A 14529-nucleotide genomic window follows, 5' to 3' on the forward strand; every position below is an offset into this window, starting at 1 on the left:
TCCCTTTTACAGGACTCTTAAATATGAGGGGCACGAAAGAGCGAGGGAGCCAAGCAGCTTGGAATCAAGGCCATCTGTTCCCTCACCACTTTCTTAGACTGCCAGCAAATGGCAGCTCTGCTTCCTCCCTGATGCTGAGAAGCCTTCCTAACACCGAGATCGTGTGAGGAGCTGACAAAGGGCATCCATGTAGAACTCACAGGGAACATGCAATCTGAGAAAGACATGAATCTTCCAGAATGAATATCGAAAAGTCCAACTTGATAGCACAAAGTTTAGAGGAAAAAACAGGTGAAAAAGAATCACATGAGTTTTCATATATCTGTTACCATGAACTTGGAAGAGACAGATGGTCATTAAAGCAAGTTTTACAAATATATATATATTGTATTTTTGACAAGTTATCATCTCATAATCACTAAAATTGTTTTGCTATTGATATCTGAATCATTAATGTTTGTGGGGGAAATAATTTTTCATTGGAAAATGTCCCTTGATTCACAATTTGATGAAGGGAAGTTTTTTGGAGCTCTCTCAAAAGTTAAGTTTACGCACGTTGTCTCAAAGTTTCCAATGAAAAGGATAATTCCATTTCTAGGTTTGTCACTCACATCAAAATTCATGTGAGTCAAAAAAATGAAGTTCTCCCACATCTCAATATATTACGTTCTCTTCTCTTTTTAATCTCACAGTTTTAATAACCAACTTTTATTAGTGAATCCAGGAAGCAGCAACAGGCAGTTTTAACTCTTTACACATTATCTAATGATTGAACATTAGGACTAGATCAATCTATAAAAATTTGTCTGTGTTACAGGAGAAATGGGATCTTTTATTCTAGATTGTTCTTCCATATACCTAACTTTATTTAAGAAATGACCTCTTTTCATTTTAGAACTCCAGAAGAGAATTCTATTTAGGATTTTTTACCCCCCTAACATACACCATAAACTCTCTCTATCCTGAGTAATTTCTAACTTTCTTTTGAAAAGATACTAAATCCAGTGAAAATAGGATTTTGACCTGTTAGGGCCTTCACTCTCAAATAGTATTGCCAACTTCAAGATGTATATGTAAAAACACTAATGATTTGGATTTTGAGCAGTATGTTTTCATAAATGTTCCACAGGTCAAACTCATAGCAGATTTTTTTGGAGACAGAAGGAACTCACAGTATCATTCTCATTTGAAAGAAGAGGGTACATCACATTAACATAATTAATATAAACATGCCAAAAAACTGCACAATAAAGTTACAAAGAAATCTTATTCCAGCATTTTAAGACATAATAAATGAGAAGGCTAAAATATTTTTACAGTTTTGGTTGGGTGCACATCTGCTGAGTTGCATGTGAAGTTTATAAGCGAATAGCTATGAAGTGTACAACTGGATATGTTTACTGATTGTAGGTAAGATGGAAAATGGAAAACAAAGTCAGCATCATTACTTCTCCATCTTCGGGCACAGCAATTCCACATAAAAAGACACTCACTATGTTATGCCCTTTTGCTTTTCTTCCATAGGTATATTCCAAAGCTAAGGTTGGTTTTGGTGGTTCATCCCTGTACAATAAAGACAGACAGTGTTACCATCATGGATTTTCGTATGCTATCATCTTACCCGATTCAGTTTTGCTTCCTCTTAAAAACTTTATTAGTAGAGAAGTTACCTTATATAGTAGCATTGAGGTAAAAATGATAAAAATTTTATATAAAAAGTAAATAAGCCTTCAAAAAACCATCTTAGTGGGTGCTGTGGTCACCCCTAGAGGTACTGTTGGGCTAGGGGAGAAGGCATGGGGATGGCAGTATTGATGGCCATGTTAGGACACAAGCTCTCCGCATACAGGCCAAGTGGGAAGCACTGACATCAGGTTTATGAAGGACCTTAATGTGGGGAGCTGGGAATCGGATGACTATCAACTGAATGGAGACATTACTGGAAGACTTTAATACAGTTCTCTATCTTAAATCATGGCTGAAACCTGGGTACCATTTAGCTAGTGGGAGCTGCAAACAAATCACTTCAAGTCCTAAAAATGAACAAATGATTTGATGAATTATTTACACCACAGCTTATATTGCTTGGTAAGTAGTTTTAGGGTATATATCTATCATCTACCTATTTAAGAAGTTTTTTTTATTCTAGTAAAAACCACATAAATTTACTGTCATAACCATTTTTAAGTGTACGGCTCAGTCGTGTTAAGTATGTTCACATTGGTGAGCAACTAAACTGCAGAACTTTTTCATCTTGCAAAACCAAAACTCCATACCCATTAAACAACTCCCTATTTTCCTCTCCCTCTAGCCCTGGCAAACACCATTCTACTTTCTGTTTCTATGAATCTGACTGCTCTAAATACCTCATGTAAGTGGAATCACATATAGTATTTGTCTTTTTGTGATTGGCTTATTTCATTTAGCATAATGTCCTCAAGGTTCATCCATGTTGTAGCTGAATAATAATGGTATGAAACAATTTTTTAATTTGTGCTTTATATTTATTAACTATTCTGTATATCATCCCTACATACTTTCTTTTTTGTTTCATTTTTTTTTGCTGAGGAAGATTCACCCTAAGCTAACATCTGATGCCAATCTTCCTCTTTTTGTATGTGAGCTGCTGCAACAGCATGGCCACTGAGAGATGAGTGGCATAGGTCCATGTCCAGGAAGTGAACCTGGGCCGCCGAAATGGAGTTCGCTGAACATAACCACTAGGCCACCAGGGCTGGCCCTACATATATCTTTTTTGATACATATATAAAATAATATTTGGCTATATTTTCTGTAAGATAGTAATTTTCTTTTATGAAACAAAATGCTTTTAAGACAAAATTTATAAGCTCTTATATTTAACCTACAATTTGCAGAATTTTCTTTTTTCTAAGTAGACCATCAAGGAACTGAAATTAATAATTTTGAGTTCAATGTAGTACTTTATCCTAAGCTGATGTTATGGTAGATGACTTGTTAGTAGTAGGAAACACATATGGCCTAAAGAGAGCCATGATTTCTAGGGAGGGAAAGACAATGCAGGTGTCACTGTGGATGGTTCTTCTAAGAAACAATTCTGTTGGTGAAAGGAATTACACAAAGCCAGGATTCCAGAACTGCTATTCTTTAATAATATTTTTTCAAATGAATGTTTCTTTACTGTGACCCTGAGACACAATTCCATCTCTGGATGTTTTTGGAGAAGTTATAAGAAATAGGCATTAGGATGAAGGGAACAGAGAAATATCTTCCAAAATTGGTTGAAGACTTTCCTTATCAACTTTCTGCAACATCTACCAATCATAATGCTAAATCTTAATCTAATGGCCAGATAGAAAGTTAGGAAGTATAGAAAATAAATGGTAAAATGTAGTTTGAGGACCAACACTGTGCTTCAAAAATGTATCCATGAGCAATTTAAAGATTATAATTAATGTTCAAATAATCGTGGACTACGTAAAATGAAAATAATTTAAATATCAGAGTAGCATAGCCAAAAAGAAGGTAGGTACTATCATAGCTATGTTAATTTCTCCCCCAAATAGGCAAATCCAGTATTAATCCTGTATAATTTTTTTTTTTTGGTGCTTGCTGTTGGTTTTATCTTTAAAGGAGATCTTCAAGGCCATACTATGGATTCACTAAGAATTAAATTATTTTGTTTGGGCCTCAAAATTGTTCTCCTTCCATAACTATCTAACTTGCCCTATACAACTAGAATAAGCAACAAATGTAGTCTAAAAGTTAACTAACACTTACCTGTCAAGACACCTTAGAATAATAGTAGTCTTTCCCTGGAAATTAAAAAAGAAAGAATATTGTGTTAATGTCATCCATATGTAAAATTTTATTATTTTTCATAATTGTGGCCCAAAATAGCTTTTTAATCACTTTAATGATAAATTACCTGGAAACTAGAAACTTTCAGAATTGTTCCTAAATTTGATTAAGTGGAAAAAGTTAACTGTCAACTTTCCATCACAGTGTAACTACACTGCTATTATTATAATTATAAAGTCCTGCAGATGACAAATACTAGCAAATCATACCTCACTTTAGTGGTCAACTTGGCAGCTGTCTTAAATTTTCTCTCTATTCATCAATGCTAATGACTGGTTAAGCTGATGATTAGTGTCTTCTAAAATGTTTTAATTCCAATTGTTGAAGTGGAAATAAAGAAAAAAGATAACATACAAATAAAGGACATGTTACAAGTAAGTTCAAAGTAAGCAATCCACATACTGGCTCAGAATATTTTTGGGTTTTTTATTCCTAGAGGATGTACATTCTAAGTTTCTTTTTAGGAGTCAGGAAATATAGGTTCTGGCCATCTCTGCCACTCATCACGAAACTTAACCTCATGTCTTAGTTAGCAACTGGCTCAATGGTTTAATCATTGTTTGTTTTTTTAATAGTAAAATTCTTTTTTTTTTAAAAAAAAATGATCTCTTACAAGAAAACAGATAAAAGAGGAGCAGCAGGGAAGGCTCTAATGGAGGAAACTGTTAAGCTCCAAAGAAAATAGTTTGGAAAACCCCGAACTGCCAAAAACACAGAACATTTTACGATGTATTATTTTTACTAAAAAAATCTGTAATTTTTACCAAAAAATGTGCTCATAAATAAATTACTCCAGATTACATCTGGGATACGATTAAACTGAAAGACTTTTTTTATAGTGAGAAATAGAAATTAATAAGTGGAATAGACCCAAAATGTATATTATTGAAGGATGTTTATTAGCAGGTGTTATATCAAAGTGAAAAACTAAAAACAACCTAATTGTCCTAAAATAGGGTATTGGCTAAATTAATTGTGACAATCCATATAATGGAATGACAAGTAGCTATTAGGAATGATGATGTAGGAATAAACTGACTAACATTTGAAGATTTAACAGGTAGAAGAGGAATTAAATTTATTCCTATACTTTTACAGTTCAGAATTAGCACCAAGGGGTAGAAGTTACAGTGAAACAGACTGAGGCTTTCTAGTAACTAGGATTTATAACTAGGATTTTCAAGTAAAGAAAATTGAAATAGGCTGCCTTGTGGAAGTGAACTCCTCTATTGCTGGAGATATTCAAACCTAGACTATACAACCACTGTTTACAGTGGCTCTTAACCTTTTTGGGAGGTGCTGGAACCCCGGGAGAATCTAATTTCCCACAAAAATGCACCCATGAACAATCATACAATTCTGCATACATTTCTAGGGCGTTCACTGACTCCAAGAAGTACTTCCATGAACCCCAAGGTAAGAATCCCTATTGTAGAAGACTGGGGTGTCTCCAATGTTCCTTCGGTTTCTATGACTCTAGTTGAGGTAAGTGAAGGTTACATGTATCATCCCCTATATGCTTCACGTTTTTATCATCTATGCGCTTGTTTCAGTTGTACAAGCAACTTATAAATAATAATAATGATCATCAGATTAGCATTTATGGTGCCTTTGTGCAAACTGGGAAAAGATGACTCCTTGGGCAGTCTAATTAGAAACAACTGCCCCTTCCTCTGGGATGCTGCAGCCCACATCAGTGCACATCACTTCACAAGAGGCACTCAGGCTGGATATTAGTCTCCATTCACCCATGAGCAGGGCACCCTCATACAGGGCACAAGCAGCTCCAGTGTAACCAGAAGGCAGGAGAATGGTCATCTGATTAAAGAGATGAAGTATCCAAATTTTTAACAAAGTATTAAAATAAATTTTACTACTGGTTGTTAAATCATCACAATACTTGAAAAAAAAAAAAAGAGGAGGAAAAATGCATTACCCCATTTTTACTGCCAATGAAGAAAACAGATTTTTCTCCAATTTCAACTCCATCACTTTCACTTCCATTACTTCCTCGTTTTTCCACTTCAGCTTTTGCAATTTCCCAGAGAGTGTCACTATATGAGAGGCAGAAAAACAAAATTCAGGGAAACAAAAAGAATCCTTTCAAGTATTTATTTCAAGCTCAGAGAAATTTTATTTCAGTCAAATTTATAAAACAAATCAACATTTTCTGGGGGACAATAAACTCGTAAAACTTCTGAGGATTAGTCATTTTCTTTGTACTGCTTCACAGAAGCTGAAAATGATAAGCAGAGCCTTTATCATCAGGATTTGAGGCTGTCTTATTTTGGGGCTTCCAGGCAAGGTTGAAAGCTGTGTGTGTTAGCTTCTCAGACACACATGAACGTACAATGACTTTTGGAAATTTACAACTTGAAAACCACCAGCATCTTGGAAAATGGGGAAGGTGTAAAACCAATGTACTCTTGCTCCCTGAAATATTTCTTTTTTTTGTTTTTGTTCTTTAAATTATATTTTTGGGTCAAGATTCCCTTTTTCAATATATAAAATATAAAGAAGGAAAAAAAATCACCCAAAAGCACATTTGAAAATCATATTTCCAGGGGCTGGCCCCGTGGCTGAGTGGTTAAGTTCGCGCGCTCTGCTGCAGGCGGCCCAGTGTTTCGTCGGTTCGAATCCTGGGCGCGGACATGGCACTGCTCGTCAGACCACGCTGAGGCAGCGTCCCACATGCCACAACTAGAGGAACCCACAACGAAGAATACACAACTATGTACCGGGGGGCTTTGGGGAGAAAAAGGAAAAAATAAAAAAAAATCTTTATTAAAAAAAAAAAAAAGAAAATCATATTTCCATTCGTCTCTCTACATACATATAAAACTTTACACAACTAAGATTATGCCTTTTTTAAATTAAAGTCTAAATGAAAAATGGAGTATTGAACTAAAAAATACGGGCAAGATCTGATGTGTTGTGAGCCTGAATCTGCTACTTTCTACATATGCCAACTTGGGCAAATTACTGAACTTTTTCTGGATCCTTCATTCCTTTATTAGTTCAAAAAATATTTATTGAGCACCTAATGTATGCCAGCTTCTGTGCTAGTCCCCAGGCTCACTTCTGTTTGTTCATCTCTAAAACGCCAATAAAAAAGAAGACCAACCTTATAGGATTGTCGTGATTGATGGTTAAAATGTGATAATTCATTCAGTTTAGGACTTGGCTATATATAACTCCCTAAAATTATTGAGTATTTATAATAATTATTATTCAAGAACCAAGGATGAAGAAAGGGGCTATAAAAGACCAATATAAGTGTCCCTAAATATTTGTACTAAAATTCATACACTTATTTCACAGGTGAACCCCCAAGGACTCAGTCCAGGACTGTCTGCTCTTCATTTACACACCGTTCTTTCAAAATGTGATTATCTGCTTTCCAAGTTTCCAGCAGAGAGAAGGAGGTGCTGCAACCAGTCGTACCACTGATGGAAATTTATAACTATAACCATAACTTTATAACTGTAACCAATTATACCGCCGTGGGAAGGAAGCCGACGGTTTTTCAAACTAAGGTCCATAAACTCAACAGAGACCACACCAGAGATCCACAAGGTGAGAAAAACAGATTTATCCTGCTCTGTGATGGACTGCAGGATCCCTCTCTCCCCAACGTCCTTATAAGTTGCTCATAGAAGGTTTTTAACCTTGAGAAGAGGTAATTAAAATTGACATCATAGAATTGAAGAGCTAAAATGTATTTTACAGATCTTCACCTCCCCCCCCTTTTAAACGTGACCTTACGCTTTTCACAGAATTTTGCAAGTTTCCCCTGATTTACTGTCGTGAACCCGTTTACCAGGAGGGGAGATCCCTGAGGAGGTGGCTTTGTGGTCTAGTTCACCGCCTGAACCCCTGCTCCTAGAACATTCCCTGGCCAGCAACAAACTTTTATTGAAAAGTGAATGGCTGCAGTTGAATGATCTTTAAAAATCTTTTACTTTTCTCCCTGGGGAAGTTTTCTACCTGCTTGCGGCAGAATCTACAAGCTTAAGGATAGTTCCTACGGCTCCCTGACCGTCCAGACAGGGGTTGCAAACAGAAGAGATGCACAATTTTCTTCCACCAGTAGGCCCGCATGGGCTCCTCTCCCTAAAATCACCCCTAGCGGCCTCTCCCTTCCCTGTCCCTTCCAGGCTGGGTTGGGAGAGAGGGGAGGCTATCAAGGGCAGCGAAGCTGGGCGCAAGCAAAGTTGCGAGGATACCTGGGCATCGTGGTTCGGCCGCCTCAGTGTCGTGGCCTCAGAATAGGACCCAGTTTACAATCAGCAGGATCGCGAGCTCCGAGATGGACCTGGGAAAGCAGGCTCTTGGGTTGCCATGGGAACGACGTCGCAGGATGCGTTGCGTGCGTTAGAGGGGCATCATGGGAAATGTAGTTCTCAGCGGTCCTTTTCAAGTCTCACACTGGGGCTCATCCCTTAGGGACGTGAGAGAACGACGTGGCACGTGATAACAAACCTGAGCCCTAAAAGCTCTGGGCTGGCAGTGTTCTTTTCTTAAAAAGATATTCTACTGAGTACCGACTAGATGCCAGAGGTGTCTGCTCGCTCTGTTCAGTTACTTTTCTCTCCCCAGTAGTAATGCTTTGGGAATGGAGGGTGAAACAGTCTCCTGAGCTGTTTTCTAGTGATTTACTAGAGGCAAAGAATGTTATGATTTCAGTATTTTCTAACTTTCTGCTTGTTTAGCTGTTTTAGGTTTTATGCAATATCACATCATTTATTAATAAGTTAAAGCAAAGGCATCTCCACAATACTTCATTTACTTTATCTCCAATCAACAACAAACATTGACTTATTACCATATGCAAGACTCTGTGCTACAGAGAGTAAGGAATGAAGAGATGAGTAAGACAAGATCCCTACCCTCCAGAAAGACATACACAGCTAATTGTAATAACTCAAAGGAAGCCAGTGATAGAAGTTATCGAGAGGTACAAAAAATTACCCAAGAACAAGTGACTAATTAGGGTTAAAGGAGTTGGTGAAACATTCATGGCAGTGACACTATTTGTTCTATCTTGAATGTTGAGTAGATCCAGCCTCTCTAACCCTAGATATCCTGAATATTTGAAGAACATACTTTCCCTCCACCCTTCTGCCATTTGGCGTGGTTTCTTCCTTTTTTTTTTTTTTTTTGAGGAAGATTAGCTCTGAGCTAACTACTGCCAATCCTCCTCTTTTTGCTGAGGAAGACTGGCCCTGAGCTAACATCCATGCCCATCTTCCTCTACTTTGTATGGGGGACGCCTACCACAACATGGCTTTTGCCAAGCAGTGCCATGTCTGCACCAGGGATCCAAACCGGCGAACCCCAGGCCAGCAAGAAGCAGAACGTGCGAACTTAACTGCTGTGCCACCAGGCTGGCCCCTGGCGTGGTTTTTTGATGTAATATGCAAGAGCAAGGGCTATAGACTAAGATAGATTTAAGTCCTGACTCAGCCACACTGGCTAAGTTGCCACATTGCCACAATGGGTAAATTACTCAATTTCTCTGAGCCTTAGTTTCCAGTTCTGTAAAGCAAGGGAAAATTATGAGTTTTAAATGAGACACATATATGTGAAACAGCTTATGTGTGTCTGACACATTGTAAGTGCTTAATGCTTGTTATTATCATGTTATAAACTGCTTATCAGCAACTTTGAACACAGAAACACAAGGATCACTTTCCTGGAAATGAAACAGATTTTTGTTTGTTTGTTTGTGTTAAAGGCATTCACTTCAGATAAAATCTTTGGGGACAAAATCTTCCCAACACTTAGGTGCATTTTGGAGACATTTAGAAGGCTGCAGTTGCACATAGGAGGGGATGTAATGGGAGTGGAGTTCAGCGGAGAAAGGATGATTGCAAGGGAAGTTGATACATCTATCATTGAATCAGCATCCTGGAGCTAGTCAGCCTATAAGCTCACAAACTGATTTGGGACAATGAATCGGAGTGATTTGGGTTCTGGAACTTTGGAATCTCTTAGCATTTTAGTTAGGAAGCCCTGTTGATATGAATAATAATAACGGCAGCTAACATTTTGCCAAGTGCTTTAAAGGTATAATTGTTTGCATAACTGGGATAGGTGGTTGAAGGAGGGAGCCCGGTAACAAGGAAGGTGAAAGTTGTCTTGCTGGACCGTGATCGCCAGCATTGATTCAGCGATGATTCAGTTGATTTGACTTCTCAGATCAGTTCCCTTTTCTACCCCTCTACCTCCTGAGGCTTCATACTTGGACAAACAATGTGACACTCCTTGGTAGATGAAAATCATTCTCAGGGTAAGAATATACAAAAAATTGAGCATCCCTGCTGGATCACCCCAAGAAGAATCATAGATTTCAGCAGTAGTGATGGAGGAGGAGACAATCGTATGCTGTTTGCTGGAGAGAATAAACAACAATGTGGAAGGATAAAGTTGTGTGCAGGGTGTATTTGGGGAACTGTGAGTAGTTTGAGGTGGAAGCATATAAAATGTCTGGTAGGAGATCAAACTGGGCGGATAGATTGGGTTACAGTGAAGGATCTTGCAGTCTGGATTTTACTGTTTGTTGTGAGAAACCAAATAAGATTTTAAAATAGGAGTAAGCCATGACCAGACCTGAGTTTCAGTGAGATAATTTTTTGCAGCTGTGCAAAAGATGTTTTGGCGTCTGGAAATCCATGTGGAGGCTATTACAATAGCCCAGAAAGTGACAGTCAAAGTTTTTACATTTTTTCCATTGTCTTCAAAGTTATATATGCTTATTATAGGAAAAAACATAATATGCAGAAACAATGAAGACAGTAAATTGTGCACACCCTAGAAGTGACAACTATTAAACATTTTGATATATTTCATTCTAATCTTTTTTCTTACAGAATTGAGATATTATTGTAGAGTTAATTAACATTCTGATTTTAATATGTATTTCCCCGTATCAATTTTTTTAAACCTATCATAAACATAACTTTGATGGCTGCATAAAATTCCACTATATAGATTTCTTTTTTCTTAATTTACTTAAGTATTCTCCTAATATTGAGTGTTTGAGTTGATTCAGAGTAAACAACTAAGCTGAGTTGGGCTAATCAGAGCCCTTCTTTGGGATTTTTCAAACTAGAATTTGGAAAATCAAGTCATTCTTCCCTTGGAGGAAATTGGCATATTTTCTGCTAAATGAAGAAGTCTCATGGTTCCAGTTGTCCCTGAGGCTCATTTGTGTCCCCACCTTTCTTATGGTTTGGTTGTTCAGCTCTCTCTTTGATTATGTGAGATATCCTCATAATAAATTTTCTCTTTTTTGTCTAAGTTAGTTCAAGTTGAATTTTGGCATTTACAACAAAGAGTGCTGTCTGATATAGTTAGTAGGCAGTAGAAAGTGAGGGCTTGGGGAAACAGAGAAAAGTCAATGTTTTCCTCTTGGGTGACTGATGATCTAATTAGTCCATTGTTTGGGCATAGAGTAGGAGAACCAGGTTTAGAGGACATGGTGAGTTTGAGATACCATCCAGTAGACAGTTGGACCATTTGGAGTCCACTGGACTTGGCAGTTAGGGGGTCAATGATAACCTTATGTAAGGAAGTTTCAGTAGAACAGTGGCAGCATAACATCAGTGTTGATGATTCTTACCACATCCCAAGGGAAAAAAAATCTTATAATCTGTGCATAATCCAAAAGCTAGTAACTCTCTTCAAATCTTTCTAAAGTTACTGATTTTCTACAAACTTTTTTTCCATAAAAGGCAACTCTTACTGGAATTAGATAGACCCATAGTATTTTCCAGAAATTCAAGAAGTTAATAGCTTTTTATCTATCTCCTCTGGTCCTACCCAACATTCAGTTCTTAGGGACTCTTCCAGGGGATTCCTTAGACCCCCATGGTGAGAGAGGAAATTAGCCTTCTCTAGCTACTGCCACTGTTAAAGAAGAGTCATCTGATTATTTTTTCAGTAAAAAACACATAACACTAAATTTATCATCTTAACCATTTTTAAGTGTACAGTTCAGAAGTATTAGATACAGTCATGCACTATGAACAACGTTTCATTCAACAATGGACCACATATACAATGGTGGTCCCATAAGGTTAGTACCATATAGCCTAGGTGTGTAGGAGGCTATACCGTTTAGGTTTGTGTAAGTGCACTCTATGATGTTCACACAATGAGAAAATTGACTAACAATGCATTTCTCGTAATGTATCCCAGTCGTTAAGTAATGCACAACTGTATATTTACATTGAAATGCAACAGATCTCTAGAAATTTTCATCTTGCAACATGGAAACTCTCTCTCTATTAAACACTGATGTCCCCCTCCACCTCCCTCAGCCCTTTGTAACCACCTTCCTACTTTCTGTTTCTATGATTTTGGCTACTTTAGTATTTCATGTGAACGAAATCATACAGTATTTGTTCTTTTGTGACTGGCTTACGTTGCTTAGCATAATGTCCTGGAGGTTCATCCATGTTGTAGTGTGTGTTGAGATTTCCTTCCTTTTTATTTTTACTTGTTTAAAGATGAAATTCTACTTTTTTAAATCATGTATTAATAGGATTTCTTTCCTTTTTAGGCTGCATGATATTCCATTGTATGTCTATGTCACATTTTCTTTATCCATTTATTTATTGATGGACCTGTGGGTTGCTTCCACATCCTGGCTATGGTGAATAATGGTGCAATAAAGATGGGTGTGTAAATACCTCTTTGAGATCCCACTTTCTTTTGGATATATACCCAGAAATGGGATTGCTGGATCATGTGGTAATTCTATTTTTAATTTTCTGTGGATGCTCCATACTGGTTTCCATAATGGGGGCATCATTTACATTCCCATCAACAGTGCACAGAAGTTCCAACTTCTCTGCATCCTTGCCAAAACTTATTTTCTGTTCTTTTGATTTTGGCCATCCTGATGGGTGTGAGGTGATATCTCATCGTGGTTTTGATTTGCATTTCCCAGTGACTAGTGATGTTAAGCATCTTTTCCTGTGCTTATTGGCCATTTGTAAGGAGAAACATCTATTCAAGCCCTTTGCCCATTTTTAAACCAGGTTATTTGGTTTTTGTTGTTGCTGAGTTATAGAAGTCCCTTATCTATTCTGGATATTAGCCCCTTATCAGATACATGACTTGCAATTATTTTCTCCCATTCTGAAGGTTGCTTGTTCACACTGTTGATTGTTTCTTTGTATATGCACAAGTTTTTAAGTTTGGTGTAGTCCCATTGGTCTATTTTTTATTTTGTTGCCTGTAGTTTTGAAGAGTCACCTGATTTTAATAAAGCCATCAATATAACCTAGCAACACCTTCAGAAAGGGCTGCTACTCCCCATCCTACCACCCCAGTTGATTTGAAGATTGTGTTGGCAAAGTGCTAGCAGGAAGAGTACTCTATGTTCAAGTGCTGTGGTGAACCTTTGTGTCTTGCTTTGGAGTTATTTGCTAATAGATGTTGCCCTAATAAAAATTTTTGTTCCTCGCCTATTACTGGACCCAAAAATTCTTATAAAGCATATGATGAAGATTTCTGGATTGATGTTGATTATAAATACACCTCCAAAATCATTGTGACCACGTTCAATTTAAATAAAATTATGTTCAATAGGTAAAATTACATTACAGAGCAAGTGAGTATCTCACCTTCTCACTCCAGCCTCTGCTCAGGCCCATCCAACTCTTCAGAGTATGACTGAGCTTCCCTCTGAAATGCCCAAGAAAACCTGAGTTTTGCCCCCACTGAAATATGGATGAATCTTACTTTACCGTAAATGTCTATGTGTGGACTTTACATTAATTCGGAGTTTAAAGTTACTTCTGTAGTAGTAAAATCACTTTATTCTTTTAGAGAAAAGAAAAGAGGGGGAAAATGTGAGAGGAGATGCAATTTCTACTTGAAGCAGTTAGCAGAGAAGTTTCTCCACCCTGTTATTTCTGCTCCTCACATCCTGTTTCTCAGTCCCCACATTCCAGGAGCCTTTGCTCCACAGGAATCAGCTCAGAAACTCTACATTGAGGGAGTTCAAATTCCACAGCAGCTGGGGGTGGTGAATGGGTGGGTGAAGTGTGTTCTTGGCATCCCCAGGAACACTTAAAGCCTTTTTCTAGAGAAATATGGTTTATTCATGGTGGTTAATTCTTCAGGATTATACTTCAGTACAATTACGGGTTAAATGTATTGTTCTAGACCTGACCACCATGTATTTTTTTCCTGTGGAAAAAAATGTCCAAACAACCAATTAACAAACAAATTTTTAGAGGAATGACTCTTTATAAGTTGTGACGAGCTTTTTTTGTAAATTGAGAGTTAAATTCATTTTGAAGCTACTGCAGTATTTGACTTTAAGGACACACACACACACACAACTCCAGAACATTTAAAATAAATTTTTAGAACACAGTCCATTCAACTCACCCGTATGAAATAAGCTCCACTAAGGAGCTTATTATGAAATCATGGGAGAACCCCATGATTTATACATGTTGTCTAAGTGTCAATATGCATACATACGTATTAAAACTACCATTTGCCAAAACAGCTTCCTTTTATATGGATAAAACAAAGCAACACTGAAGACAAAACATGAATGCAAGAGAAGGAGGTAATAACTACCATTTTCACTAGTAGTACACCTCAGCTTTGACAATGAAAACATTAGGTATTTCTTGAAGATTATTCAAAAGATAATGCTCAAAA

The 14529-nt window shown here is 37.3% G+C and overlaps 1 protein-coding gene across 3 annotated transcripts in view; it reads right to left on the bottom strand.

Moving 5' to 3' along the window:
• The window catches only part of DYNC2LI1 (dynein cytoplasmic 2 light intermediate chain 1), a 31519-nt gene extending 23261 nt beyond the window's left edge, over nucleotides 1–8258 (bottom strand). For all 3 annotated transcript variants that reach the window (XM_070235530.1, XM_001499482.5, XM_014731181.3), the window contains exons 1-4: nucleotides 8067–8258; nucleotides 5777–5894; nucleotides 3760–3794; nucleotides 1494–1563 (exon numbers count right to left, since the gene is read on the bottom strand). In XM_070235530.1, coding sequence (XP_070091631.1) covers nucleotides 1494–1563; nucleotides 3760–3794; nucleotides 5777–5894; nucleotides 8067–8074 — 231 coding nt within the window. In that variant the 5' untranslated portion in view covers nucleotides 8075–8258. The remainder of the gene's footprint in view (nucleotides 1–1493; nucleotides 1564–3759; nucleotides 3795–5776; nucleotides 5895–8066) is intronic.
• Nucleotides 8259–14529: the final 6271 nt, after the last annotated feature.

Source organism: Equus caballus, chromosome 15 (genome assembly GCF_041296265.1).
Source record: "Equus caballus isolate H_3958 breed thoroughbred chromosome 15, TB-T2T, whole genome shotgun sequence".
In the NCBI taxonomy this organism is placed as follows: domain Eukaryota; kingdom Metazoa; phylum Chordata; class Mammalia; order Perissodactyla; family Equidae; genus Equus; species Equus caballus.